Raw genomic sequence first — 27,900 nt, 5'->3', positions numbered from 1 at the left:
TGTGCATGTAAATAAAAAAAAGATATTACCTTTAATCACACTACCAGAAATCATCACTATTATTATTACAACCATATTTTTATCTTGTTCCTATAAATATTTAATTTTTGAAAATATAATTTGAATCAAATTATATATAGAATTTCTTTGCAACCTGATTTCCTCCTTCATTACACCATAAGCATTTCCCCATATCTTTGAATATTCTTTCAAAAGAAACATGTAATGACTTGATAATATTCTTATCATAATGCACATGCCACATTGTACTTATCCACTCTTGGATGAAATTTAAGAAGTTTAATAAACAACTCTGGACATAAATCCATATGAAAATCTGATTATTTCCTTGGATTATATGCTTTGAAGTAGAATGACAGGACTCAAGGGTATGAATATTTTAAAGTTCTTGATTCAGTGAGTGTCTACTGTACAGGTTTACTTTCAACCTTTGTGCAAACAACACTATACACACACACACATTGAGAGAATCATTCTCAATTTCCAATAGGTGATTAAATATACTTGGATATTATAACTCAGAAATAAATATTATCCAATTGATAAAATATTTAAAAACAATCCTATACATTTGAGTTTCTACTGATAATTTCATTTAATTATCTAGTTATATCTGTGTACTTCCAAAAGAATTACAGTCCACTTAAAAGTTAAAAATATTATGTAATAGGATACTTAAGTAAACAACAGAAGTCATTTTGGATGCGCATAGGATTGGATGTGAATAGGCAGATGAGGTAAGGTAATTGCTACTCAGCAATAACTTTAGCACTAAATTGCCTGGCAGTTAAAACAAAAGAGAGCCCTCTCTGATTTGGCTCAGTGGATAGAGCAGGGGTGGGCAAACTTTTTGACTCGAGGGTCACAATGGGTTCTTAAACTGGACCGGAGGGCCGGAACAAAAGCATGGATGGAGTGTTTGTGTGAACTAATATAAATTCAAAGTAAACATCATTACATAAAAGGGTACGGTCTTTTTTTTTTTTTTTTTTTTTTTTAGTTTTATTCATTTCAAATGGGCCGGATCCGGCCCGCAGGCCGTAGTTTGCCCACGGCTGGGATAGAGCATTGGACTATGGACTGAGGGATCCCAGGTTCAATTCTGGTCAAGGGCACATGCCTGGGTTGCAGGCTCGATTCCCCCATAGGGGGAATGCAGGAGGCAATCAATTATTCTCTCTCATCATTGATGTTTCTATCTCTCTCTACCTCTCCCTTCCTCTCTGATATCAATAAACATATTTTTTTTAAGAAAGAGATGTATCAGCATTTATTTTAGACATGACATACTATAATTTTTAGCACCAGTATTCCTATTTGAACATAACTTTGAGATCTGCCCTGGTTTTACATAACCTGAGCATGCGTGGAAATGATAAATATAAGTTTTATACCCAGGTTTGGGACTCAAGTAGTTAAAAAAAATTAAAAAAACCATTTCCTACTAAAAAAACGTTACAGCAGAAACTAAATATACCTTAAATTTCATGGAGGAAAGTTTATAGAGGATCTCCCCCATGTGCTCACGGATAATGGACCATGTGATTTTATTGTCACTCTGGGCAGTGGTTTCAACAGCTCTACGGGCCATATCATAAAATGCGATCATGTTGGACAGCATCCCAACTGTCTTGTAGAATGGGCAGAACCTAGGGTAAAAACAGCCAAAATAATTAAAAAAACAAAATCCAAAGCAGGTTCATCCTTCATGTAAAACTTTATAAAATATGAGAGCATTCGCTTCTTTACTTAAATATGCAGATTACTTATAATTATTAGATGATATATAATGAATGAAAAAATAGTGGAAAAGACCAGTTTTTGGACAAAGATGTCTCAGAATAGGGAATGGATAGAAAATGGAGAAATACATTTTTTAATGTAAAAAGTGATGTTTATATTTTAAGAACAAGTACTACTATAATCTAATCTCTTTGAGGATTTGTTTTGTACAATGCCGTTAAAGGAATGCCCTAAGTCAGTGATGGCGAACTTTTTGAGCTCGGCGTGTCAGCATTTTGAAAAACCCTAACTAAACTCTGGTACCGTGTCACATACAGAAATTTTTTGATATTTGCAACCATAGTGAAACAAAGGCTTATATTTTTGATATTTATTTTATATATTTAAATGCCATTTAACAAAGAAAAATCAACCAAAAAAATGAGTTCGCGTGTCACCTGACACGTGTGTCATAGGTTCGCCGTCACTACACTAAGTCGTAAAATAACTGAGCTGTAAAGATTCCCTTGTGATAGCAGGTTAAGGTATAATGAATAAGAAACAGGAAATGGCAATTTCCTAAAGTTAATAGTAAGCCCTCTTCCACATTAAGGAGTTCATTTTCATTTAACCATATCTTTTAATAATGAAGACATGCAAGCAATTATTCAACTGTATTCACATACTTTTATCGACTTTCTGACATGTTTAAACACATTTGCATACATAATTTCATGAATACTCTCTATCATGCTCCTTCCAAAGAGCTGTCCCCTTACTGAGCTATGTTTGTGTAGGTAGTTGCTAGAGCTTCTTAAGTTTCTGTGATAGATTTTTGAGTCTTACTGATTATATTGTCATATTTTCTGCTTGTCCTACATTTTGGAAATCCTATTTGTTCAGTTCCCTCTTCAGTCTTACATAAGGCCAAATATGATTTGAAGAGGGAAAAGCCAGCCTGTGGTGAATGGGCCAAATTATCAAAGTTTAAGGGAAATAAGAACTTTAAGCCATGTTATAGCAGACACAAAAGTTAAAAAAAACACACCACAAAACAAGCACTGAGCAGGACAATAATAGTACTGTTAGGGCAGGGCACCTATTAGAAACTTTGGTAGGAAAATAAAAAGAACAGACGCTTGTGAGATAAGACAGGAAAGCAGAAATTATTTAGGAAAAGAGTAGAGGAGGCATGGGCAGTGGAAAGATATAGTGGGAAAAGTTTCTGAAGGAGGCAATGATCCCCAGGCTCTGCACATTAAGCCACAATTTAATCTAATTAAAGATGGTCTTGTTTATCTCTCTCTATAAAACTCTAATATGCAAGCAGACCGAACAACTGTGCGCTGACGACTAGGGGGCGTACATGAAACATGGCAGGCATCGGCAGCAGCGGGATAGTGGAACAGGTGAGTGGGGGCACCAGACTAAGGCAGGTGTCAGTTGCTGTCATCCGGGCCAGCCTCTGGTGTTTACTGAAAATTCTTTGCTCCCGCAAGCCGGGGTCCCACCCGGCATTTGCACCTGCTGCCGGCGTCCAGCACCAGCCCTGATCACTTGGTGCTGTCAGCAGTGCGAGCGACGGCTGCCAGCCCCAATCGCCCCTCAGCTTCTCCACCTCCCCCTGCCCCTGAGGGGCGATTGGGCCGGCAGCCGCCTCTCGCACCTGCTTCTCACACCCACTGCTGGCACCGGCCCTAATAGCTCCACGCTGTCAGTGGGTGTGAGCGGGACTGGCACTGTCAGCACATGGGAGCAGCGGTGGTGGGAGCGGGGCTGCCAGCAGACTGGGAACCAGGGGCTGTGGCGGGAGGGCCTGGGTGGGGGCTCAGAGAATGGGCCAAGACCCACCCCTATGCCCACCGCAGCCTCTCGGCCCACAGTTCCTTTCAAGGTGCACGAGTTCGTGCATTGGGCCCCTAGTTTGTCATAATTGGACAAATGAACAAAATCAAGACAAGGGGACTTATTAGATGGTTAGCTGTCTGCCATGAAAATAAAAGCGGTTTTTAATGTAGGCAGCTTCTTCTTCAAAACTCAATAGAGCCCTGGCTCAGTTGGTTAGAGTGTTGTCCCAATATGCTAAGGTTGCAGGTCCAACCTCTGATCAAGAATCAACCAATGAATGCATAAATAAATGGAACAAATTAATATCTCTCTCAAATCAATCAATAAAATTTTTTTAAAAATCTAAAAAAAACAAAAACACCTCAATAGATAATCCTCAAATAAAAAAGGAATAGTGGTGCTTCCAATCAATTTGGCAGTGTAGGTGAATGTGGCACACACATCCAACTACTTGAAATCTAGCTGGACAGAAGTCCTATATTCTTTATAAGGATATAAAGAAGAAGCCATGTGGACTGGTGGGAGGGGTGGAGACTCCAAACAATCTGGTCCCGCACCCATGTGTCGGATGAAAATCAGAGATATTTCTGTTGCTTAGGGCCTCCCAGAGGAAAAAGGGGTCCCATCCCCATACCAGGCCCCCCAGCCCAGGGATCCAGTGCTAGGAAGAATAGTCCCCATAACTTCTGGCTATAAAAACCATTAAGGAGTGTGGCTGAGTGAGACAGAGGATTCTGGAGTCCCAGGCAGTTCCTCTTAAAGGGCCCACGCACAGACTTACTCGGACTCACCCACACTGAGCTCCAGCACTGAGGCAGCATCATGAAAAGTGCCTAGGACATACAAGGAGGTACTGAATTCTCTGTATTCACAGTGAGAGCTGGAGGGGCAGCTTTCTCCCAGACATAAGTGCTGGCAGAGGCCACTGTGCCTTTGCTGAGCCCTTTCTCCACATAAAGTGGGCAGGTGGGAGCCATATCTGAGTCTCCATCAACCTGGTTGTTCACCCAACTTGATAATTCCCTGAGATACTGCCCCATCCAACTTGCTATTTCCAGTGACTTTTACATACAAATGGCCTGGCTGGGCTCATAAAGCAAACTTAGCAAAATGGCTCAAAGGTTCACAAATTCCAAACAAGCAGTCTCTAGTTTCAGCATGCTTAGCTCTAGCTAAGTGGCTCCAGGCCCGACACAAGCAGCAGTTCCTAGTTTAGCCTATCCCAAGCACCTTCAAGCTCAGCACAAATAGTAGCCATCTGCAAATCACTTTGTAGCTCCTGCCAGGTGACCCCAGGCAGGGCACAGGCAACAGCTAACCTTAGCCTGCACCTCCTGGAAGGGCCCAAAACCAACACACCCAGTGGACAGCTTCAGACCACACTGAGCACCACCGAACCACGTCCACGAGCTACACACTCCAGGGGCAAAGTCATTGAGGGCCAGATCCCTGCTGAAGCAATTCCTGCAACATGAGGTGGGACCCTGCATAGCAGCTCCTCCACTATAACCATAGCCATTCCTTGCAGCCAATAGGCCTGGGCGTAAATCTCAACTAGTGATGTGTCAACAGCAATCAAGGCTCAACTGCAACAGACGGATGCACATAGCCCACAAGGAGGTAGGGGGCACGGGAAGTGTACAGCTAGAGAGACCAAGCCACTGGGCCCTATAAGACACCTACTACATAGAGTCACTCTACCAGGACCAGGAGATGTAGCAGCTCTACCTAATACAGAAAAACATATACAGGGAGAGAGCCAAAATGAGGAGACAAAGAAATAGGTCCCAAATAAAAGAACAGAACAAAACTCGAGTAAAAGAACTAAACAAAATTGAGACAAGCAATCTACCAGATACAGAGTTCAAAAAACTGGTTATAAAGGACTTGTATGCATGCATATGAGCATAACCAATGGACACAGAAGGGGTTGGATTGGGGGTGAGGGCATGTGCTGGGGGATGGAGGTGGCCGGGGAGAGGTCAATGGGGGGAAAAGGAGACTTATGTAATACATTAAACAATAAAGAATTTAGGAGAAACCAAGATGGTGGCATAGGTAAACACCGGAGATTGCTGCCTCGCACAACCACTTCAAAAATACAACTAAAAGATGGAACGGACATCATCCAGAACCACAGGAAGGCTGGCTGAGTGGAAATTCTACAACTAGAAGGAAAGAGAAAAGCATATCGAGACTCAGAGGAGGTGTGGTGTGGAAGTAAATACAGAGGTACAGAGGCGCATGTGGAGAGGGTTGGTGGCTGAGGACACGGTTGTCTTTTTCAATCGGGAGGGAGTCTTAAGCTCTGCGCTCCAGTTCCAGGTGAGTCTCTGGGGACCCAGACTCATACGGGAGAAACTGGACTGTCTGGCATCGGTCGGAACTTGAGGGCAGCTTTCTCTCGGGGGTGCTTGCAGTGATTGCTGGGACTCTGAGAAGCAGGGCCTCTGAGGGCAGGACTGAGAGCAGCCATAACTGCTCGCTCCGCCCTGTTGATCCCCTGGGACCCCGCCCCACCCAAGCCATGCAGGGAGGCTTTTGCTTATGAAAGGCCTGGCCCTTTGCAATCTGAAAATTACCTAACAAACTGCAGCTGGGACAGACAGACACAGAACTTCCAAGAGAAGGCTCAAGGCCCCACAGCAGCTTGCATTGCTTCACAGCTGGGCCTCATTTGGGCACCTCCAAACCCCAAACAAGGAAGGGGAATCTGCAGATCTCTTCGTAGCTCCTGCTGGGTAACCTCAGGCAGAGGCTAAATTAGCACCTCCTTAGATCCAAGAGCCAGTGTACCCAGTGGTCAGAGTGGAACCATCCAGATTACAACTCCTCAGATCCATAAGGGACACACTCAGGAGGCAGACTCAGTGAGCACCAAAGCCCCACTGAAGCAAGTCTTGCCTCATAAGGGTTTCTTCAGCACAAAAGTTCTCCCACTGTAGATACAGCTTATTCTCACAGCCAATTGGCCTGGAGGACAATTCCTCCCAGTGATACCTATAACAATCAAGGCATAACTACAACACGACTGTGCACAAAGCCCAAAAAGGGGTGCACCAAGACTGTCCACCTCAGGTAATTGGGGAGGCTGAGCCACTGGGCCCTATAGGACACCTAGCACACAAAGCCACTCTACCAACACAGGGAAGCATAAAAACTGAGGAGAAAAAGAAACAGGTCACAAATGACAGAAATGGAGGAAAGCAAACTACTGGATATAGAGTTCAAAACCACACTTTTAAGGTTTTTTAAGAATTTTCTAGAAACCGCCGATAAGTGAGACCCTGGAGGATATGAAAAAAGACCAACTAGAAATTAAGCATACACTGACTGAAATAAAGAATAATATACAGAGATCCAACAGCAGACAAGAGGATCCCAAGAATCAAGTCAAAGATTTAAAATACAAAGAAGCAAAAAATACCCAACCGGAAAAGCAAAATGAAAAAAGAATCTAAGAATATGAAGGTAGTGTAAGGAGCCTCTAAGACAACTTCAAGCGTACCAACATCCCAATTATAGGGGTGCCAGAAGAAATATTTGAAGAAATAATGACAGAAAACTTCCTCTACCTGGTGAAAGAAAGAGACTTACAAGTCCAGGAAGTGAAGAGAACCCCAAACAAAAGGAATCCAAAGAGGACCACACCAAGACACATCATAATTAAAATGCCAAGAGCAAAAGACAAAGAGAGAATCTTAAAAGCAGCAAGAGAAAGAAAGTCAGTTACCTACAAGGGAGTACCCATACAAATGTCAGCTGATTTCTCAACAGAAACTTTGCAGGCCAGAGGGAGTGGCAAGAAATATTCAAAGTGATGAATGCCAAGAACCTACAACCAAGATTACTTTACCCAGCAAAGCTATCATTCAGAATTGAAGGTCAGATAAAGAGCTTCACAGATAAGTAAAAGCTAAAGGAGTTCATCACCACCAAACCAGCATTATATGAAATGCTGAAAGGTATTCTTTAAGAAAAAGAAAAAGGTAAAGATAAAAATTATGAACAGCAAATACATATCTATCATCAAGTGAATCTAAAAATCAAGTGAATAAAAAATCTGATGAACAGAGTAAACTGGTGAATATAATAGAACCAGGGGCATAGAAAGGGAGTGGACTGACTATTCTTGGGGGGAAAGGGGTGTGGTGATGCAGGAAGAGACTGGACAAAAATCGTGCACCTATGGATGAGGACGGGGGGGGGGCGGGGGGGTTAAGGGCAGAGGTTGGGGTGGGAACTGCTTGGAGGAGAGCTATGGGGGTAAAAAAGAGGAACAACTGTAATAATCTGAACAATAAAGATTTAATTAAAAAAAAAAAAGAAATAAAAAAGGAGAGCCCCAGCCAGTTTGGCTCAGTGGATAGAGCACCAGCCTGCAGACTGAAGGTTCCGGGTTCAATTCCAGTCAAAGGCATATGCCTGTGTTGTGGGCCCAATCCCCAGTAGGGGCTGTGCAGGAGGCAGCCGATCAATGGTTCTCTCTCATCACTGATGTTTCTATATCTCTCTCCCTTCCTTTCTGATATCAATAAAAATATATTAAGGAAAAAAAAAGAATTGAAGGAGAAATAAAAAGTTTTCCAGACAAGAAAAAGCTAAAGTAGTTCATTACCACCAAATCAGTATTATGGCAATAAATATATATCTATCAGCAAATACTTTAAATGCAAATTGATCAAATGTTCCAATCAAAGAAGATATGGAGGCTGAGTGGATAACAAAACAAGATCCCTACAAAGGCTGTCTATAAGATATTTATTTCAGATTAAAAGACACACACACACTGAAAGGAAATGGATGGAAAAAGTTATTTCATAAAAATAAGAAAAAAAATCTGGGTAGCAATATTTATATGAATAAAAGTACTTAAAAACAAAGGCTATAACAAGAGACTACAAAGGACCCAGCAATTCCACTTCTAGATATTTATTGGAAGACATCCAAAACACTAAATCAAAAAGATATATACATCCATATATTCACTGTAGCATTATTTACAATAGCCATGATATGAAGCAATCTAAGTGTCCATCGAGAGATGAATGGATAAGGAAGTGGTGTATACGAACAATGGAATATGACTTAGTTATAAAAAAGAATGAAATCTTGCCATCTGCAACAACATGGCTCAACATAGAGGTTATTGTGCTGAGTGAAGTAAGTCAGACAGAGAAAGACAAATGTCGTATAATTTCACTTAGATGAGGAATCTAAAAAAATAAATAAACAAACAAGTCGACCAGAAACAGACTCATAAATACAGAAAACATTTTGAAAGTTGTCAGATGAAGGGGTTTAGGGTTTTGGGTTGGGGGAAAAAGGTGAAGGAATTAAGAAGTACAAATTGGTAGTTACAGAATAGTCATGGGGATGTAATGTACGGCCTAAGAAATATAGTCAATAGTATTGTAATAACTATGTATGGTGTCAGATGGATACTAGAATTATCAAGGAGATCACTTTGTAAGGCATATCAACAGCTAATCATTAGTTGTACACTTGAAGCTAATATAATATTGTACATCAACTATAATTAAAAAATAAAAACTAGCCGAAACTGGTTTGGCTCAGTGGATAGAGCGTCGGCTTGCGGGCTGAAGGGTCCCAGGTTCGATTCCTGTCAAGGGCATGTACCTGGGCTGCGGGCACATCTCCAGTGGGGATGTGCAGGAGGCAGCTGATCGATGTTTCTCTCTCATTGATGTTTCTAACTCTCTATCTCTCTCCCTTCCTCTCTGTAAAAAATCAATAAAATATATAAAAAAAATAAAATAAAAACTATATCTATAAAAAGGAAAAAATAGCAAGGATAGGTTACCTGTCATACGGAGTATATCCATTTTGTTGTAGGAAATCATCTTTGATAAGTTTGGCTACCTCCAGAGTGATTTTATCTGTTTCTGCTAGAGAAGCCTAAAAGAGAAAAAATATATAATTTTAGAAATTTACTTCCATAATGTGGGACCATGGTTGTAATCAATGAGCAAGCAGAAATTATCTGATCACACACAATCATCTACCATTTATAAATTCACTTCATAACTCTTTTTTATTGATGTTCTTTTTTATTGTGGTAAAAAATATAATGCAAAATTTATCATCTTCACTATTTTTTAAGTGTTGTTCAGTAGTGTACAATATATTCACACTATTGTGAAACAGATTTTCAAAACATTTTTTTAAATATATTTTTGTTGATTTCAGAGAGGAAGGAAGAGTGAGAGATAGAAACATCAATGATGAAAGAGAATCATTGATCGGCTGCCTCCTGCACGCCCCTAACTGGGGATCAAGCTCGCAACCTGAGCATGTGCCCTTGACTGGAATCGAACCCGGGACCCTTCAGTCCACTGAACCAAACTACCTAGGGCAGATTTTCATAACTTCATTTTACAAATCTGAAACTCTATATCCATTAGAGTTTACATAACAACTCTCTTTTTCCTCCTACTCCCCCCACCACCCCCTCAGTCTCTGGTAAACACCATTCTACTTTCTTTTTTCTACAAATTTCACTACTTTAGATACCTTGTATAAGTGGAATCATACAGTATTTGTATTTTTGTGACAAATCCTTGCGGATAAAAAAGGGGGTATGTACATGTTCAGTGATCGAAAGTAACCTCACAGCGTGATCTGATAATAGATTTCTTTCTTTATTTTTTATATAACCACACATCAGATCCTTGAACTTTTTTTTTAGAGAGAGAAGGCTGAATTTATTTTTAAAAATGTATACAAGGACAATGAAAGTTGAAAGATAGTGAAACATTTTAAATGAGCTTAAAAATGCAGAAACAATTAAAAATTTACATTGGAAGTAATAAGGAACAGTCTTGATATTGGATAAAATTCAACCAGTGATATGTAGATAACTTTTTTTTCAAAATCCAACAACTTTTATTGTTTAAAGTATTACATGTCTCCTTTTTTACACCGATTAATCCCCCCTGAACTTTTTCTTTTTTTAAAAAAAATATTTTTATAGATTTCAGAAAGAAAGGGAGGGAGAGAGAGAGAGAGAGAGAGAGAGAGAGAGAGAGACAGAGAGAGAAAGAGATCAATGATTAGAGACAACCATTGATTGGCTGCTGCCTACACGCCCCTACAGGGATGGAGCCTGCAACCTGGGCATGTGCCCTGACCAGAATCACACTGTGACCTCCTAGTTCATAGGTTGACGCTCAATCACCAAGCCACACTGGCCAGGCAAGATTTCTAACTAGGAAGGTCATGGTGGGTCAAATCCAATCTTTCTTAGTCATAGTGCTCCTGAAAAAATGTATTTTAATAGATCCTACTTCTACCCCCTCTAATTCGGTTGGTGACAGGTACAGTCTATTTCAAGAAATAAAAGTAAATCAAGCCCTGGCTGGGTAACTCAGATGCTTGGAGCGTCATCCCATATACCAAAAGGTCAGGGCATGGACCTAGGTTGCGGGTTCAGATTAGGGTGCAACCAACCGATGTTTCTTCTTTCCCTCTCTCTCCTCCTCCTCTATATATAATCAATAAACATCTCCTCGGGTAAAGAATTAAAAAAAAAAAAATTTTCTCACCTACAATAAAACCAGGACCATGTTAAGTGCTATAAGTGACTGAAAAGAATATAAAGGCTCTAACAATTTAGTTACTTCTCTTAACTGACCACTCTGAAGTGAAAGCCCCTCCCCTTGCATGTGGGCAAGCTCTCTAAACTGCTTTGACCAAATTAATGACAGAAATCACATTATACTAGTTTTGGGGCTCTGGCTTAAGAGGCTGGTGGCTTCTACTTTCTTACTCTTTTAATACTCACTTTGAGAGCCCTGAACATGCTACATAGAGACAGAAATGCCCAGCCAACCCTTAACTATTCCAGCCATCCCAACCCCAGCACAAGACATGTGAAGGAAGAAACTTTCAAATAACTCCAGCCTGAGCCATCATATGACCACAACTGTATGTGGATCCCAAGCAAGAACACCCAACTGAGGCCATCAAACCCAAAACCATGAGTAATAAAACACTTTTAAGTCACTAAGTGTGAGAGTGATTTGCTATTCATCAATAAAAAAATCAAAGCAATAATCACTATTTTACCTTTCACAACACAAGTAGGTCTCTCAAATATCTGCCAAAATAAAGAAATAATCTATAAATGCTATTAGTTTAAAGATATTTCGTAAGTACTCATTTTGCTAAGCAGAATCTGCATATCCAACATACTTACAACACTCCAATGGGATTTTTTTAAAAATATATTTTATTGATTTTTTACAGAGAGGAAGGGAGAGGGATAGAGAGTTAGAAACATCAATGAGAGAGAAACATCGATCGGCTGCCTCCTGCACACTCCTTACTGGGGATGTGCCTGCAACCAAGTTACATGCCCTTGACCGGAATTGAACCTGGGACCCTTCAGTCTGCAGGCCGACACTCTATCCACTGAGCCAAACCGGTCAGGGCTCCAGTGGGATTTTATAACTCACCTTTCCCACAAGCTGTACAATTTCTGCTAGATCTTCTTCTTCCTGCAGGATCTCCTTAGCTTTGGTCCTCAGAGGAACAAACTCTGTGAAGTGCTTGTCATAGTACTCATCCAAGGCACGCATATACTTGCTGTAGCTGATTAGCCAGTTGACAGAGGGGAAATGCTTACGTTGAGCTAGTTTCTTATCTAAGCCCCAGAACACCTGATTGGAAAACAAAACAAGCAAACTTTCAATCATTTTAAGAATAATTTCTCTTAAAAAATAAAAGTTTTTAAAAAATGTATTGAGGTATATTTTGTCTTAATATGTAATTGCATATATTTTGGGGGGGCAAATAATGTATATTTTTAGTTTAAGTATAATTGAAATAGAATAAAACTTGCAATTAAAAAATATACTCAATTCAGGATGCATAGTACATATAAATCAAAATTTATCTGAATTTCCTTAATAGTGTATCAAATCACGTAGCAAAAAGAAAAATTTATTGTTTTGAAGATTATTATGGTGCAATATAAACAGATGAACCAGAAAATGCCCATTGAGATAGAATACACATTCCCTTTGATTAAAAAAACCTCTAAATGTTCTGGTTAAATTTAGTTCCCTACCATGAAGGGCCAATCCAGTAAGACCTAACAGTTATTTTTCTGAGGCCAAACATTCATGTGTATTTTATACATCCCTAACTTGCTCCCCCTTTCCCTACAATTTAAAACTCAATTTTTTAGCAAAAGTTAAGGTCTTTTGAGAGTTGTAAATTTAGCCTCTGCCATTTCCTTTAATATAATATTGACAAAAACATAAGCAAATATTTTATTTTTCCCACATGAATAATACATATAATTATGAGTACATCAACTTTTTTTCCCCCACCATAGCCCTATTTGTACACATCTTTCATTTAGGCTTCTTTAAATGGCTAAATTGGCTAGCTATCCACTAACATTTAAGCCTTATCATTGGGAAGCATCTGCCTAGGCAGAAACTACATTTTTCCAGCTTTGCTTTTGTCTGGTTTGGCTAGCAGAATTAATGGAGTACCCGGTCTGAGCCAAAGGTTCAGAAAATAGGTGTGCCTTCTCTAGGTTCCCTTTGTGCCGGCCAGATGCAGACAATTATCAGGCTAGGAGATAGTAGAGCCACAGAATGGAAGGAGCCCTGAATTACTACCAGGAGGGGAAAAAAACTGCCACTGAGTTTTTACCATTACACATTTTGGGGCTCATTTGTTTCCACATCTAAAGTTATTCTAACTCGCCCTGGTCAGTGTGGCTCATTTGGTTGGAGCATCGCCATGTACACCAAAGGTGTCAGGTTTGATTCCCAGTCAGGGCAACCAATTAATGCTTATCTCTCACATCGATGTTTCTCTCTCCCTACCCCTCTCTAAAATCAATTAAAAAATACTTTAAAGTTGCTTTAAAATACTTTAAAATTACTCTAATTTACAGGTTAGTATTACTCTAACACTAATAAATTTTGCTACTTCGGATACATTTCCCACTTATAGATATTATTTATTATAAACCCCAGGTAAAGAGCTAAGAAGGAACAGACAGCATTGAGGCTTTCAGTGATAAGAATGTTCATAAAACACTAAAATAGACTTGACCATCACCTACTCTTTAGTGACTATATTAAATACTTCATGATTATTTGGATAACATTAGAACACCCCATGGAGGTGAAGGGTGGTGCCAAGCTCGGAAGTTAACTATACTAGAAAAGATATACCTGAACAATACCGAGAGTAGCAGATGTAACTGGGTCAGAAAAATCACCACCAGGTGGAGAAACTCTAAATTTAAAAGAAAAAATATAGTCATTAGGGATGCTTATAAAAAAGAACTTGTATATGAAAGTCAATTTTAATGTAAATGGATTTTTAATATAAATAACTTTAGTAATGACCTTTGGAAAGAAAATTTTACATAAAAATCTTAAATAGAAACCAGAACAAATAGGAATAATTAAATACCTGCTAATATGAGAAATGAGACAGATATTTATTACAAGCAGTTTCATTATTCTAATCACACAGATGAAGCAGGAATGAAAGACAAGCTCTGAGAACAAAGTGTGCTTTAAATAGTGATTGTGAATCTGCACTTGGTTTTTATCATAATACTAGTGGCCCGGTGCACGATTCGTGCACATTGAAAGGAAATTAATTGGGAGAAAGATTCATGTGGTGATTACGTTACTGAAAAAACTTACATGTTAAAATAGTATATATAATATAGTATCATAAAATTAAAACACACTTGTGATTGATGCCAGTGAGAGCTTTATATGTATTGCGCATGAGGGAGTCAACGTTTATTTTTAAATTGCTAGTGCGCATCATATGTTCCGGACAGCCGGTTGGTTGGATGGTCAATGAATAAATCGCACTGTGGTTCATGTTGAATGTCAACAAAAACAACCAAATTCACAATTGACAATGACAGATCAAAACACGTGTGTGATTGGCGCCAGTGAGAGCTTTACATGTATCGCGCATGTGCAAGTCAACATTTATTTTTAAATTGCCAGTGTGTGTCATATGTACCATCCGGTTGTCGGTCAGACCGTCTGTCACTTAGCCTTTTATATATATAATCTTACCTTAACATGTCTATAATTTTCTAAGTTGTTCCTAGGATATTGTGACTTAAATGTAATAATCAGCCAAGTCACATTTGTGGAACCAGAACATAAAGAAATGACCTAGAGAGCTCGTTGGATGACTTTGATGTGCAACTTTGGTAAGAATCACTGCTCCCAGAGAGGCTAAGTATTTTCTCTTCAAGATAAATGATCCTATTAAAATAAATAAATAATAAATGACCCTTTTTCTCCTTTGAAAAGTAAATAGTTTAGGTACTTACGCTCCTACAATGCTGACACTCCCTTCTCTTTCAGGATTTCCAAGACATTTCACCCTGCCTGCTCGCTCATAGAAAGAGGCCAGACGGGCACCAAGATATGCAGGATATCCACTATCTGAAAAATGAAAAAACAATTTAAAAAGAAAGGTACTAGGGCAATCCCTGAAAACCTATCAGTTTTGCTTACATAATAAGTGATACACAGACTTACCTGCAGGCATTTCAGCTAAGCGGCCAGAGATTTCTCTAAGGGCCTCAGCCCATCTAGAGGTGGAGTCAGCCATCATACTGACGTTATAGCCCATGTCACGGAAATATTCTGACAATGTAATTCCTAAATTGGGAAGAATACTATAAGTTATAATGCTATAATGTATAATCCTGACTTTTTCACCCTTGAGAAAACTTTAAAGCAAGAAGTACATGAGACAATCTGTTTACCAAAATCTATTCTTCTTCTTTTGGACACACAGATGAATTATATTTCCTATAACCTCCTTTGCATTTAGATATGGCCGTGTAAACTGACTTGTAGCTAATCAAAGTAATGTGCTTCACTGCCAGGCAAGCCACATCTTCCTTCTGGCTTACTCAGAGGGAGCGAGCTCCCAGGAGCTCTGGAGGGCCTGGGCTGAAATGAAAGAGTTCTTTTCAGTCTGGGTCCCAGCCCAGAATGACAGAGTAAAGGGTCCCCTAACCACTTTAAATAAATATCTATTATTATTGAGTAATTGTATTAAGGTGTATTTGTTGCTACAGCCTAGTCTACCTTAATATGATATACATTCTAAAGGGTTGAAAAAGGCTTTTTCTCTCTTCTTTTCCCTATTATTATAATTAAGTTTGAAATTAATTCCCAATATAGTTTTTGCGTATGTGTCACATATATACGCACCAAAAAACCCTCAGCCAATTAGCTTGTTTGGTTATTTTTCAAAAGTAGCATATATTATTAACATGAGTAATATCTTAATTATCCAGATCATTCTGCTATGCAGAACAAGTCCTGACCTCTAAAATCATACATATAGTAAACCCCTTTGAAGAAGGTAATCTATAAGAAGAAGTGCTGGATTCTAGTTTCTGTTCTGTCATTGACCTTAGCTAAGTAACTTCATTTCCCAGTGTGGTTTCCTAATACGTTAAAATAATAAAGCTCTTGCCCTATCTACCTATATGCATGAGATTAAATGACACATATAAATGCCCTCTAAGAATTACAAAGAACTATGCAACTCTAAGCTATTAGAAATTTACAGTTGTTGCTACATTATAAGACTCTCGAAATCTATGGCTCCAGTTCCTTTATTTTACTAGTAAAGAAACAGAGGCTTATAGTAGGTAAAACAAAATAGTTGTTGGAAAATTCAGCACTTAACTATCTATCATAGTACTTATTTCAGAATAAAAAGTACCGATTTCCGAGGCTTCTAAAAAATGGTTCCATGAAAAAAGTCTTTAAGAAATATTACTTATCACTATTAAGGGTTAAAAAACACAATAATTATTTCATGTTTCAATCTGATGATAGGACCAGATCCGCTTTTATACAAGCACGGCTATGTTTTTAAGTTTCCCTGATGACATTCACTAACAATTGTGTGTATATATTGGAAAGACTTGGTAGAAGAGACATATACACAAGTAAGCCTCAGAGAAGTTTCACAGACCTAAAGATTGGTGCCTACAATAGGGGAAAAAACAAAACCCCCAGACAAAACTAAAATATGAACAAACTGGGAAAACATTTGCAACTCACGACATATAAAAGACTAATTTCAAAGAGCTTTTACAAATCAGTAGGAAAAACAACTACTATCCAAAACTGAGTTCCTTGGACCCAATTATGGCAGTTTTCAAATGATTAATATACATAGGAAAGACGATATATAGCTCAGTTAAGAAAAACAGACTAAATAGGCATCTAATAAAGCAAGAATTGTAGTATGTTAATTGATAATTCTAGGTGTTGGGTGTATGGGTGTTCATTTTAACATTCTTTCAACTTTTCTTTATGTTTATTAACTACTAGAGGCCTTGGTGCACGAAATTCGTGCATGGGTAGGGTCCCTAGGCCTGGCTGGGGATCAGGGCCGATCTGTGGGGTGACTAGCGATCAGGGAAGGGAGGATAGGGGGAGACCCGCTGGCACCCACTTTGGCCAGCCTGCCACCACCTGCTTGCCGGCCCCGCTCCCCGCTGCTGGTCACCTCCCTCTGAGGGGCAACCAGCAGGGCAATCGGGGGTGCCCCCACTGGCACCCGCCTTGGCTGGCCTGGGGCCTGCATGCTGGGGGCAGCTCCTGCGTTAAGCATCGGCCCCCTGGTACTCAGTGCACATCATAGCAACCGGTCATTCCACTGGTCATTCTGCTGTTCAGTCAATTTGAACATTAGGCTTTTATTATATGGGACTAGAGGCCCAGTGAACAAAATTCATGCATGGAGGGGGGGTGTCCCTCAGTCCAGCCTCCAATATGGGACCCCTTGGGGGATGTCTGACTGCCAGTTTAGGCCCAATCCCACAGTCAGACATCCCTCTCACATCCAGGACTGCTGGCTCCTAACCACTCGCCTGCCTGCCTGCCTGATTGCCCCTAACCGCTTCTGCCTGCCAGCCTGATCGCCCCCTAACCGCTCTGCTGCTAGCCCAATTGATGCCTAACTTCTCCCCGTCAGCCCGATTGCCCCAACTGCCCTCCCCTGCCGGCCTGGTCACCCCCAACTGCCCTCCCCTGCCGACCTTCTTGTGATGACATGGGGGCGGCCATGTTACCTACAACAATCAAGGCTTAGCTACAACAAGACTGTGCACAAACCCCACAAAGGGGTGCACCAAGAGTGTCCTCCTCAGGTAATTGGGGAGGCTAAACCACTGGGCCCTAGAAGACACTTAGCAAAGAAAACCACGTTATCAACACAGGGAAGCATAAAAAATGCGGAGACAAAGAAACAGGACACAAATGACAGAAATGGAGGAAAGCAAACGACTGGATATAGAGTTCAAAACCACACTTTTAAGGTTTCTCAAGAACTTTCTAGAAGCCGCCGATAAATTTAGTAAGACCCTTCAAAAGACTGGTGAGGCCGCCGATAAATGTAGTGAGATCCTCAAGAAATCTAGTCAGACCCTCGAGGTTATGATAAAGGACCAACTGGAAATTAAGCATACACTGACTGAAATGGAGGATATTATACAGACTACCAACAGCAGACTAGAGGATCCCAAGAATCAAGTCAAAGATTTGAAATACGAAGAAGCAAAAAACACCCAACCGGAAAAGCAAAATGAAAAAAGAATCCAAAAATACGAAGATAGTATAAGGAGCCTCTGGGACAGCTTTAAACATACCAACATCTGAATTATAGGGGTGCCAGAAGAAGAGAGAGACCAAGATACTGAAAACCTATTTGAAGAAATAATGACAGAAAACTTCCCCTACCTGGTGAAAGAAATGGACTTACAAGTCCAGGAAGCGCAGAGAACCCCAAACAAAAGGAATCCAAAGAGGACCACACCAAGACACATCATAATTAAAATGCCAAGAGCAAAAGACAAAGAGAGAATCCTAAAAGCAGCAAGAGAAAGAAAGTCAGTTACCTATAAGGGAGCACCCATACAAATGTCAGCTGATTTCTCAACAGAAACTTTGCAGGCCAGAGGGAGTGGCAAGAAATATTCAAAGTGATGAATGCCAAGAACCTACAACCAAGATTACTTTATCCAGCAAAGCTATCATTCAGAATTGAAGGTCAGATAAAGAGCTTCACAGATAAGTAAAAGCTAAAGGAGTTCATCACCACCAAACCAGTATTATATGAAATGCTGAAAGGTATCCTTTAAGAGGAAGAAGAAGAAAAAGGTAAAGATACAAATTATGAACAACAAATACACATCTATCAACAAGTGAATCTAAAAATCAAGTGAATAGATAATCTGATGAACAGAATGAAATGGTGATTATAATAGAATCAGGGGCATAGAAAGGGAATGGTCTGACTATTCTTTGGGGGGAGAGGGGTGTGGGGGATGCGGGAAGAGACTGGACAAAAATCGTACACCTATGGATGAGGACAGTGGGTGGGGAGTGAGGGTGGAGGGTGGGGTGGGAACTGGGTGGAGGGGAGTTATGGGGGGAAAAAAGAGGAACAAATGTTATAATCTGAACAATGAAGATTTAATTTAAAAAAAAAAGAAAGAAAGAAACCAATAACCCAAGAGTCCACCAAAAGGATGCTGGTTAAATAAATTCTGATATATCCATACAAAGGTATACTATGTAGCCATTTATAGACTTACTGTCTTAAAATAATAGATGAATGTCATTTTCTCCTTCTCGGCATAAAAATAATCACTAAACAAGGAGAATAAGAAATACTATAACACAACTTCATCAAAAATTAGGGGCCATATTTAGCTCCACAACAAAATAATGTGGAAAGCCATCTAAATGAGATTTAAAAAAACAACAAAACAAATAAGGGTGTGGGAAGACAAAAATAATTTACCTGAGGCTGCACATCTCAGATCAAGCTTCTGGAAGCTAGGAGACACCTCTTGAGGGACAAAACCAATAACTGTTTGGGACACTGCAAAAGGGATTCAAGGGTAGTAGCAGGAGTTCCTTGGACCAATTATGGCATCAAGGAGAAGGAAGATGGGGACAAAAATAAAACACAGCTAGGCACTCCTACTTTTCAGTAAGTAAAAGATGGGTATGAAGCAGGGTGGAGGAGAAAGAAATCTTGTGACTTTGCAGCTGCAAACTGTATTGGCAAGAGAGGAAAAGAGAAAAATGACTTACTGATACCATTCCATGCTATAACAAAGTTCACAGATTACCATGAAGAATTCCTGCTACTCTAGACCATAGCTAAAACCACCCCTCCCATCTCCTGCAAAGAAAAATAATAGTATTAACAAACATCAGTATAAGAACAAAAACAACAAATATAGAAGAAAATAGAAGAGCAAAATACAATGATGGCAAAGGAACAGATGAAAACTCTAATTAATTAAAGAAAATCTTAATTCATCCTACTGCAAAGTAAAATCTCAAGGAATATACAGTAAGATCAGAAAGGATGTTTCATGAACCAGCAGAACTTAACAAGGAGCTGGAAGAAAATGAAGGTTTCATTAGAAGCAACATAAAAAATAAACACCATAGAACTTATGAACAAAAGGCTAAATAAAAAGGGTTAGAGGAAATGATGCATATGGAAATAGATAAAGGCGATTCAGTGTATCCACTTTGAAGAAGATAACCATAATAGAAGAGAAAAAGTTTCAGAAACAACACTTGAAATTTTTCCAAAATAAAAAACATATTCATAGATGCTAGAATAAGAATTGTCAAGGAAAGAAATATGATCCAAAAATTTTATACTCAGTCAAACTATTGTTAAAATATAAAGGCAAGAGAAAAAACCAAAGTTATAAAGAAAAAATTCAGGAAATGTAGTTTCCATAGCCTTTCTTGAAGAAACTTCCAAAAATTTTAGCCAACCACAAAACAAATAGAGAAACTATAGCCAAAGAACTGCCAGTGAGCACTGACACCATTTTATTATAGGTCTAAGTCTAACACAGATATTGGATTTATGGTCACAGAAAAGAAGGTAAAAATTATAAGTCCTGAAAATGTAGAAATAAAAGTACCAAAAGCTGGGATGGATGTGGGAGCATAGATAGACAGAAGGTACTATATAAACACAATGATATTCTTATCTCTCATATCCAGGAATCAAAATATAATAACTCAAAGCTGATGATTCATGTTATAGAGATACAGGTTCATTCAGAGATAGATTGATGGTCAAAAGTGTAAGGAAAAAAACGTAGTAATAGAAGATACATCATTTTATAGTCATTAAAAAGATTGGGGCAGCTTCATAAATGTCTTTTATTGACATATTCTCAAGATATAAGTAAAATATTTTTTAGAAACTAGGGATATGGTTATATAAACAGAGGTATTTTAGAATGAAAGAAAAGTTCTTTGGAAAAGAAAGAGTTTGGTGTTAGCTCTAAACTGAAGAATGAATGTTAACTGCTTTTATTCTAATTCATATACTCACCAGTATAAATAGAGGCTTCCCTGGCAGCCACAGGCATGTTGGAGGTATTGGCTACCAAAGCTGTCCTCTTCATAATTGACTCTACCTTACCATCAACTTCCATTGTGAGCTAGAGGCAAACAATCTATTAGTGATCTTCTAATTTCTAAATAGAACATTTTAGTCTCTTTTTTACAAACTGTCAATATTTAACTTCTCTTCTAATCAGTGTTGCCAAAATAATATTCTCCATCCCTCCAACCTCATCTCCCTGTCCCACTGTGCTGTAAAAACGACAGCCATTATTTCCATTTCCTAAGTGAAATCCATTATTTTATGGAAAAAGGAATATTATTACTACAAGTTACCTAGAAAATCATATAAAGCCTATTGTCTACTTTATATTCTCCCAATAACTGAAAGCCACCAGACTACAAAAAGAAACTTTCAAGTGTCTGGCTGAAACAAATTCCTTTCCTTAAATATATAAATTGAATCATGAGTCTAATTAGAAAATTCCTTAAAAGATCCTTGATAAATGAGAGTAATGCTCTAGATATAACACAAAGCTTTATTAATTGCCAGTGAAGGTTGATTAGTAGTATTTTCTCTAAAATATTATTTGAAACTATAGATACAGACCTCTGGGAAGTCGCGGAGGACTTCAGACATCTCATTTCCTCTTTCACCACATCCTACATAGATGATTACGTCACTGTTCGAATACTTGGACAGAGACTGCGAAATCACTGTCTTTCCACAGCCAAAAGCCCCCGGGATTGCAGTAGTTCCTCCCTGCACACATCTAAACAAAGAAAACAAAGTGTAAATTACTTCACTTACTAATAAATGCCAGTAAATAAAATAGGTGTAAGAAAGAACTTTGAAATATGTTCATGTGTAGCTATATGTATACACTTACAAAGACCAATTATATAGGTACTAGAGGCCCAGAGCATGAAATTCGTGCACGGGGGGTGGGGTGGGGGGTTAATCCCTCAGCCTGGCCTGCACCCTTTCCAATCCAGGACCCCTGGCTCCTAACCTCTCGCCTGCCTGCCTGCCTGATCGCCCCTAAACACTCTGCCTGCCAGCCCGATGCTCCTAACTGCTCTCCTGCTGACTTGATCGCCCCTAACTACTCCCCTGCCAACCTGATTGCCCCAACCACCTCTGCCTGCCTGCCTGCCAGATTGCCCCTAACTGCTCCTCTGCTGGCCTGATCGCCCCTAACTGCTCCCCTGCCGACCTGATCGCCCCTAACCACCTCTGCCTGCCTGTGTGATTGCCCCTAACTGCTCCCCTGCTGGCCTGATCTTGCCCCTAACTGCTTGCTTCCCCACTGGCCTGATCTTGCCCCTAACTGCTTGCTCCCCCCCACGGCCTGATCTCACCCCTAACTGCTTGCTCCCCCCCACCGGCCTGATCTCACCCCTAACTGCTTGCTCCCCTGCACTGGCCTGATCTCACCCCTAACTGCTTACTCCCTCACACCAGCCTGATCTTGCCCCTAACTGCTTGCTCCCCTGCACTGGCCTGATCTCACCCCTAACTGCTTGCTCCCCTGCACCAGCCTGATCTTGCCCCTAACTGCTTACTCCCTCACACCAGCCTGATCTTGCCCCTAACCACTTGCTCCCCTACTGGCCTGATTGCCCCTAACCGCCTCTGCCTCAGCCCCCACCACCGTGGTTTTGTCTGGAAGGACATCGGACGTCCGGAAGACATCCAGTCAATCCGGTCTAATTAGCATATTACCCTTTTATTAGTATAGATAATTGCTCCCCTAGTTAGTATTGTTTGTTAATCACTGATCATCTCTATCAGCTTTAATAGCTGAAAAGTGAAAGTAGATTCCACAAGATACCTTAGGAAAAGGGATACACACAAAAAAGGATAAATAAAATAGTATTAATGATATTCTGAATGCTTATTGAAATTAGTTCATGAAAGGACAACCTATGAATTAGAGCTAAAATAAAAATATAAAAGACTTTTGAAAATTGTCTCCTGAGGTAAAAAGGAAGACCTTAAATTCACGACTTGCTGTGAATGAACAAAAACTTTTGATAAGGTATTCAGTCAACCCCTTTTATCCATTCAATAACTATTTACAAAGTACTTCCAGGACATTAAAAAATGTGTGCGGAGATGCTAGAAAGACAACAGAAAATAAGATAGCAATGTTTGCCTTGGCCGGGTGGCTCAGTTGGATTCGATTTCCAAAGGCTGTGGGTTCGATTTCTGGTCAGGGCACATATTTAGGCTGCCAGTTCCATCCATGGTCAGGACACGTATGGGAAGAAACCGATGTTTCTCTCTCACACTGATGTTTCTCTTTCTTTCCCTCTCCTTCTCCCTACCATTTTTCTCTCTCCTCCGACTTCCCTCAAAAAATCAATAAAAAACATATCCTCGAGTGAGGATTAAAAAAAAAAAAGATAGCCATGTTTCTGTATTCAGAGCACTCACATAACAGTGGGGTAAACTGCAGTCAGTTGGTGATTGCAGTATTACTTAGCAGCCACTTCCACACTTTCCCTAAAATGTGGCAGTGGAGAGTGAAATAATCTTAACACATTTCGTACCGCTCAGGAGTTTTCTCGTGTTTTGCGCGCCATCTGTTAAGGACCGCTCACGAGTGTTCTCGTTTTTCATGCCCATGGAAAAAGCAGCGAATCTAGATACTTATGTAAATTTTGTTTGGTCCCTCTTCATAGAGGAAAATGTTTTACGAAAAAAGTACTAGGAACTTGTTTAATTGTTTTTGTAAATAAAAATGTTATAATTATTGAAAAACAACACCTAAAGTGCATTATGATGATTTAAATAACGTGCAGTTTGCCCAAAAACGTGCGGTCCCTGGCGTATGTCTTAGAGATTTCTATGCGGTACGCAATGTGTTAAGGACAGAGGAAAGTGAATGTTGTGAGGGTGTGTGTGTGGTGGGAAGGTCTGGGCAGGAGAAATGAGATGTGACAATAAGGGAAATTTCTTTATAATATTGTGTTTTATCATAAAAATTCACTATCACACTGCATCCTTAATAATAATTGACTTTTTTCAATATAAAATTAACATGCATTAAAATCTTTTCTCCTCCAAATCTTTCAGTGACTGATAAATTCAGAAGGCATGCCCATTCATCCTATGGCTTTACATACCTCTTTCAAATCACTATTAACCTAGGGAGGGGAGGCAGGACTGGGTGTGCCCCAGTTTGGAAGTTTAGCAATGCAACCCAATGTGAAAGTGCTATCATAGAAAACAACCAAGGTGTTGTGGGAATACATAGGAACCGGTGCACAGTCTAACACTGGATTGGAGTAGGGTTAGGAAAGTCTCCCTGAAAGTAGATAAGACTAGAAAGGAAAGAGAAATTAGTCAGATAAAGGGAAGTAACATTTTCAGCAGAGGGAACAGCATGGCCAAGATCCAAGAGGGAGCACTGCTTGAGAAATTAACAGTCCTCAGTATGCCTAGAAGACAGTATATAAGGAAGTAGCTAGGCAAGTAAGTGCCTGAAACAATACTGAAAGGTAAGCAATGCCCAGATCATGGGTAGCTTTGTAAAGAGTTAAGGAGTGTGTATTTGTATTTGTTTTAAAAGCAATGAAGAGCACTGAAGGTTTTCAAGAAAACAGTGAGGAACAGACGTGTTTTAAATGGATCACTATTTAATAAGGACAACCACTTAGAAAGAAGGCAAGACTGGAGATAGCAAGTCTGATTAAATGTGATTATTGCAGGAATTAGGGTAAGAGCCTTAATGAGGGTCATGAAGCAGGGAGGAAAGATACAGACAAAAAATATTTAGGGAAAAAATAAAAGCACTTGTTCAATAATGAGATGTGGAAGCATAAAAACGATCCTTGAGAGAAGTAACAGATTTTAGACTAGGCATTCACTGGGAGGATGGATGGATGATGACATTTGCTGAGAGAGGCAGCAAAGAAAAATGAGCAAGTTGTAAGGAAGGAAGTGGTGATTAACATAATTGCTTTAGTTTTGAACATACTTACTTTGAGGCACCTGTAGGACATTGAAAAGGAGAGGTATAATCAGAAGTGTTTTATATATGAGTCTGGAATGCAGAAGAAATTTGGGATGAAGAAACAGATGTTGGAGACTATACCTGGTATATTCTATATATGAATATTTAAGTGATGAGAGTGGATGAAGTTATCCTCAGAGGGTAAGATATATAGTGATGAGAAAAAAGACCCTAAAAGAGGGAAAACACTAAGAAATAGCAAAATTAAGGAGAATAAACCTGCAATGAAGAATTAGAACTTGTGGACAAAAGCTAACAGGAAGAACAAAGAAAGATGTTTCAAAGAGGAAGGAGTAGAACTAAATAAAACGTATTTATTGAATTATTAAGTATGGGAGTGACTGACAATGTTAGTGAGAGTAGTTTCAGTTGAGTGGTGGATCCAAGGGCAGAGTAGTATGGTAAATTAGAGAGGGAAAGGTGGAAAGAACTATTCATTCTTTCCAGAGATGTGGCTGTGAAAATGAGGAGAACAGTGGAAGATAGAAAGGGGAAAGTAAAGAATGTCTCTAGATAAAATGTATTATAGGATTAGCACATAAAATATTTATTTATAAAGAATATTTTCCTCTCAAAAAATAAACACTATGTGCTTTTTAAAAAATATATTTCTTTATTGATTTCAGAGAGGAAGGGAGAAGGAGAGACAGAAACATCAATGATGAGAGAGAGAATCATTGATTGGCTGCCTCCTGCACACCCCCCACTGGGGATCAAGCCTGCAACCCAGGCATGTGCCCTTGGCCGGAATTGACCTGGGACCCTTCAATCCGCAGGCTGATGCTCTATCCACTGAGCCAAGTCGGCCAGGGCAACACTATGTGCTCTTATTACCTTTACCTAATAAGTATCTGGATATAACATACAGCACAGGCAATATGTCAATACTATAGTAACTTTGCGTGATGGCAGATAGTTATTAGACTTACTCTGGTGATAATAACTCAGGGAAAGCTGGGACACAACTCAAACTTACGGAAAAAGGGCATCAAGGATTCTCTGGCCAGTCAACAAAGGATGATTGGCAGGCAACTTCTCAGTGACAGGCCGAACTTGACGTACAGGCCATACCTGGACCATGCTGAACTTATCCTTTATACCTTCAAATTCCAGCTCCAAGACAACATCCTATAAAAATACATCAGGATTTGAAGCAGTCAAATTTATAAACATCTATTCCTCTAAATCAGTGGTTCTCAACCTTCTGGCCCTTTAAATACAGTTCCTCATGTTGTGACCCAACCATAAAATTATTTTTGTTGCTACTTCATAACTGTAATGTTGCTACTGTTATGAATCGTAATGTAAATATCTGATATGCAGGATGGTCTTAGGCGACCCCTGTGAAAGGGTCGTTTGACCGCCAAAGGGGTTGCGACCCACAGATTGAGAACCACTGCTCTAAATCAAAGTAACCTCAGATTCTTCTTGGTGGTAGGAAGGTGTTTTGTAGGGAAGTGGGGAAGTAGATTTATACTTTTTATTGTAAATCTTTATATTCCGTTCTATTACTGTTCGGCCCTTATTACTGTTTTTGTGATTAAAAACAGCTTAGGCCGAAACCGGTTTGGCTCAGTGGATAGAGCGTCGGCCTGCGGACTGAAAGGTCCCAGGTTCGATTCCGGTCAAGGGCATGTACCTGGGTTGCAGGCACATCCCCAGTAGGAGATGTGCAGGAGGCAGCTGATCGATGTTTCTCTCTCATCGATGTTTCTAACTCTCTATCTCTCTCCCTTCCTCTCTGTAAAAAAATCAATATATTTTAAAATAAAAAATAAAATAAAAACAGCTTAGGAGTTTTTGAGAAAGAGGTATCTCAAGTAATAGAGGAACAGTTAATTAAGTTATGAGGATATACATAGGGAGAAGTCTGGAAGGATACAGGAGATACTCCTGGTACTGAGGGAGAGGAAAAATGAATATTTTCATAAATTTCTATTTGTTGTTTTATTTACTTTATTATAATGCTCCTATAACTGCTTTAATGAAAAACACATCTATTAAATAACCCTAAAATATTTAATAAGGTTAATTTTTTTTAATATGTTTTGATTTTTTTAGAGAGGAAGGGAGAGGAATAGAGAGCTAGAAACATCGATGAGAGAGAAACATCGATCAGCTGCCTCCTGCACACCTCCTACTGGGGATGTGCCCGCAACCAAGGTACATGCCCTTGACCGGAATCGAACCTGGAACCCTCGAGTCCGCAGGCCGATGCTCTATCCACTGAGCCAAACCAGCCAGGGCAAGGTGAAATATTTAAAAATATTTGCAAAAGCCAAAAAATAATTAGTAATACTCTAACATTTATGAACACTGACGTGATTTCAACTATTCACAAATAATTCCAAAGTCCAAAGACCTATAAAATCTGTAATTCTGTTGATACATGAACCACGTTAGGGTGGTTCTTCCACATAAACGTGAATGAGTCTCTAAGCTAGTGAGTTAAGGCTAGCTGATTGCCCAGAACTTCAATCTTAACTCTTACTCTCTACATATTACACAGCACAGACTTATTTTTGTGAAATAACTGGAAAATTATATTTTATCACATTTTGTTAGGAAAAAGTGGTATGTTACACTTGTCTTTGCAATAGTAATCTTCATACCCACAAAGACAATTAGGGATTTGATATGATATGATTATCAATAACATTAAAGGACTAAGTTTTAAATGGCTCACCCAAGAATTCATGTAATACATTATGCAACTAATTATGTGAATAGAGATTGACAATTAAAATCAAAGTCTCTTACAGGTCTAAAGAATCAGGGCATTAAGTACTGTAACCTAAATGCATAAATTAACGAAGTAGGAAAATGTTATACTAAACTAGAGG

General features: G+C 39.4%; 1 protein-coding gene across 2 annotated transcripts in view; it reads right to left on the bottom strand.

Annotated features, from left to right (window-relative positions):
* ATP6V1A (ATPase H+ transporting V1 subunit A) overlaps positions 1 to 27,900 on the bottom strand; it is a 64,198-nt gene that overhangs the window by 3,490 nt on the left and 32,808 nt on the right. For both annotated transcript variants that reach the window (XM_036349567.1, XM_036349568.1), the window contains exons 6-14: positions 26,034 to 26,185; positions 21,646 to 21,808; positions 21,025 to 21,133; positions 15,156 to 15,278; positions 14,945 to 15,059; positions 13,809 to 13,872; positions 12,069 to 12,272; positions 9,416 to 9,510; positions 1,499 to 1,670 (exon numbers count right to left, since the gene is read on the bottom strand). In XM_036349567.1, coding sequence (XP_036205460.1) covers positions 1,499 to 1,670; positions 9,416 to 9,510; positions 12,069 to 12,272; positions 13,809 to 13,872; positions 14,945 to 15,059; positions 15,156 to 15,278; positions 21,025 to 21,133; positions 21,646 to 21,808; positions 26,034 to 26,185 — 1,197 coding nt within the window. The remainder of the gene's footprint in view (positions 1 to 1,498; positions 1,671 to 9,415; positions 9,511 to 12,068; positions 12,273 to 13,808; positions 13,873 to 14,944; positions 15,060 to 15,155; positions 15,279 to 21,024; positions 21,134 to 21,645; positions 21,809 to 26,033; positions 26,186 to 27,900) is intronic.

This window comes from Myotis myotis, unplaced genomic scaffold (genome assembly GCF_014108235.1).
Source record: "Myotis myotis isolate mMyoMyo1 unplaced genomic scaffold, mMyoMyo1.p scaffold_m19_p_2, whole genome shotgun sequence".
NCBI lineage: Eukaryota > Metazoa > Chordata > Mammalia > Chiroptera > Vespertilionidae > Myotis > Myotis myotis.
The sequence above is the reverse complement of the archived record's forward strand: the minus strand, read 5'-3'. Positions and strand labels throughout refer to the sequence as shown.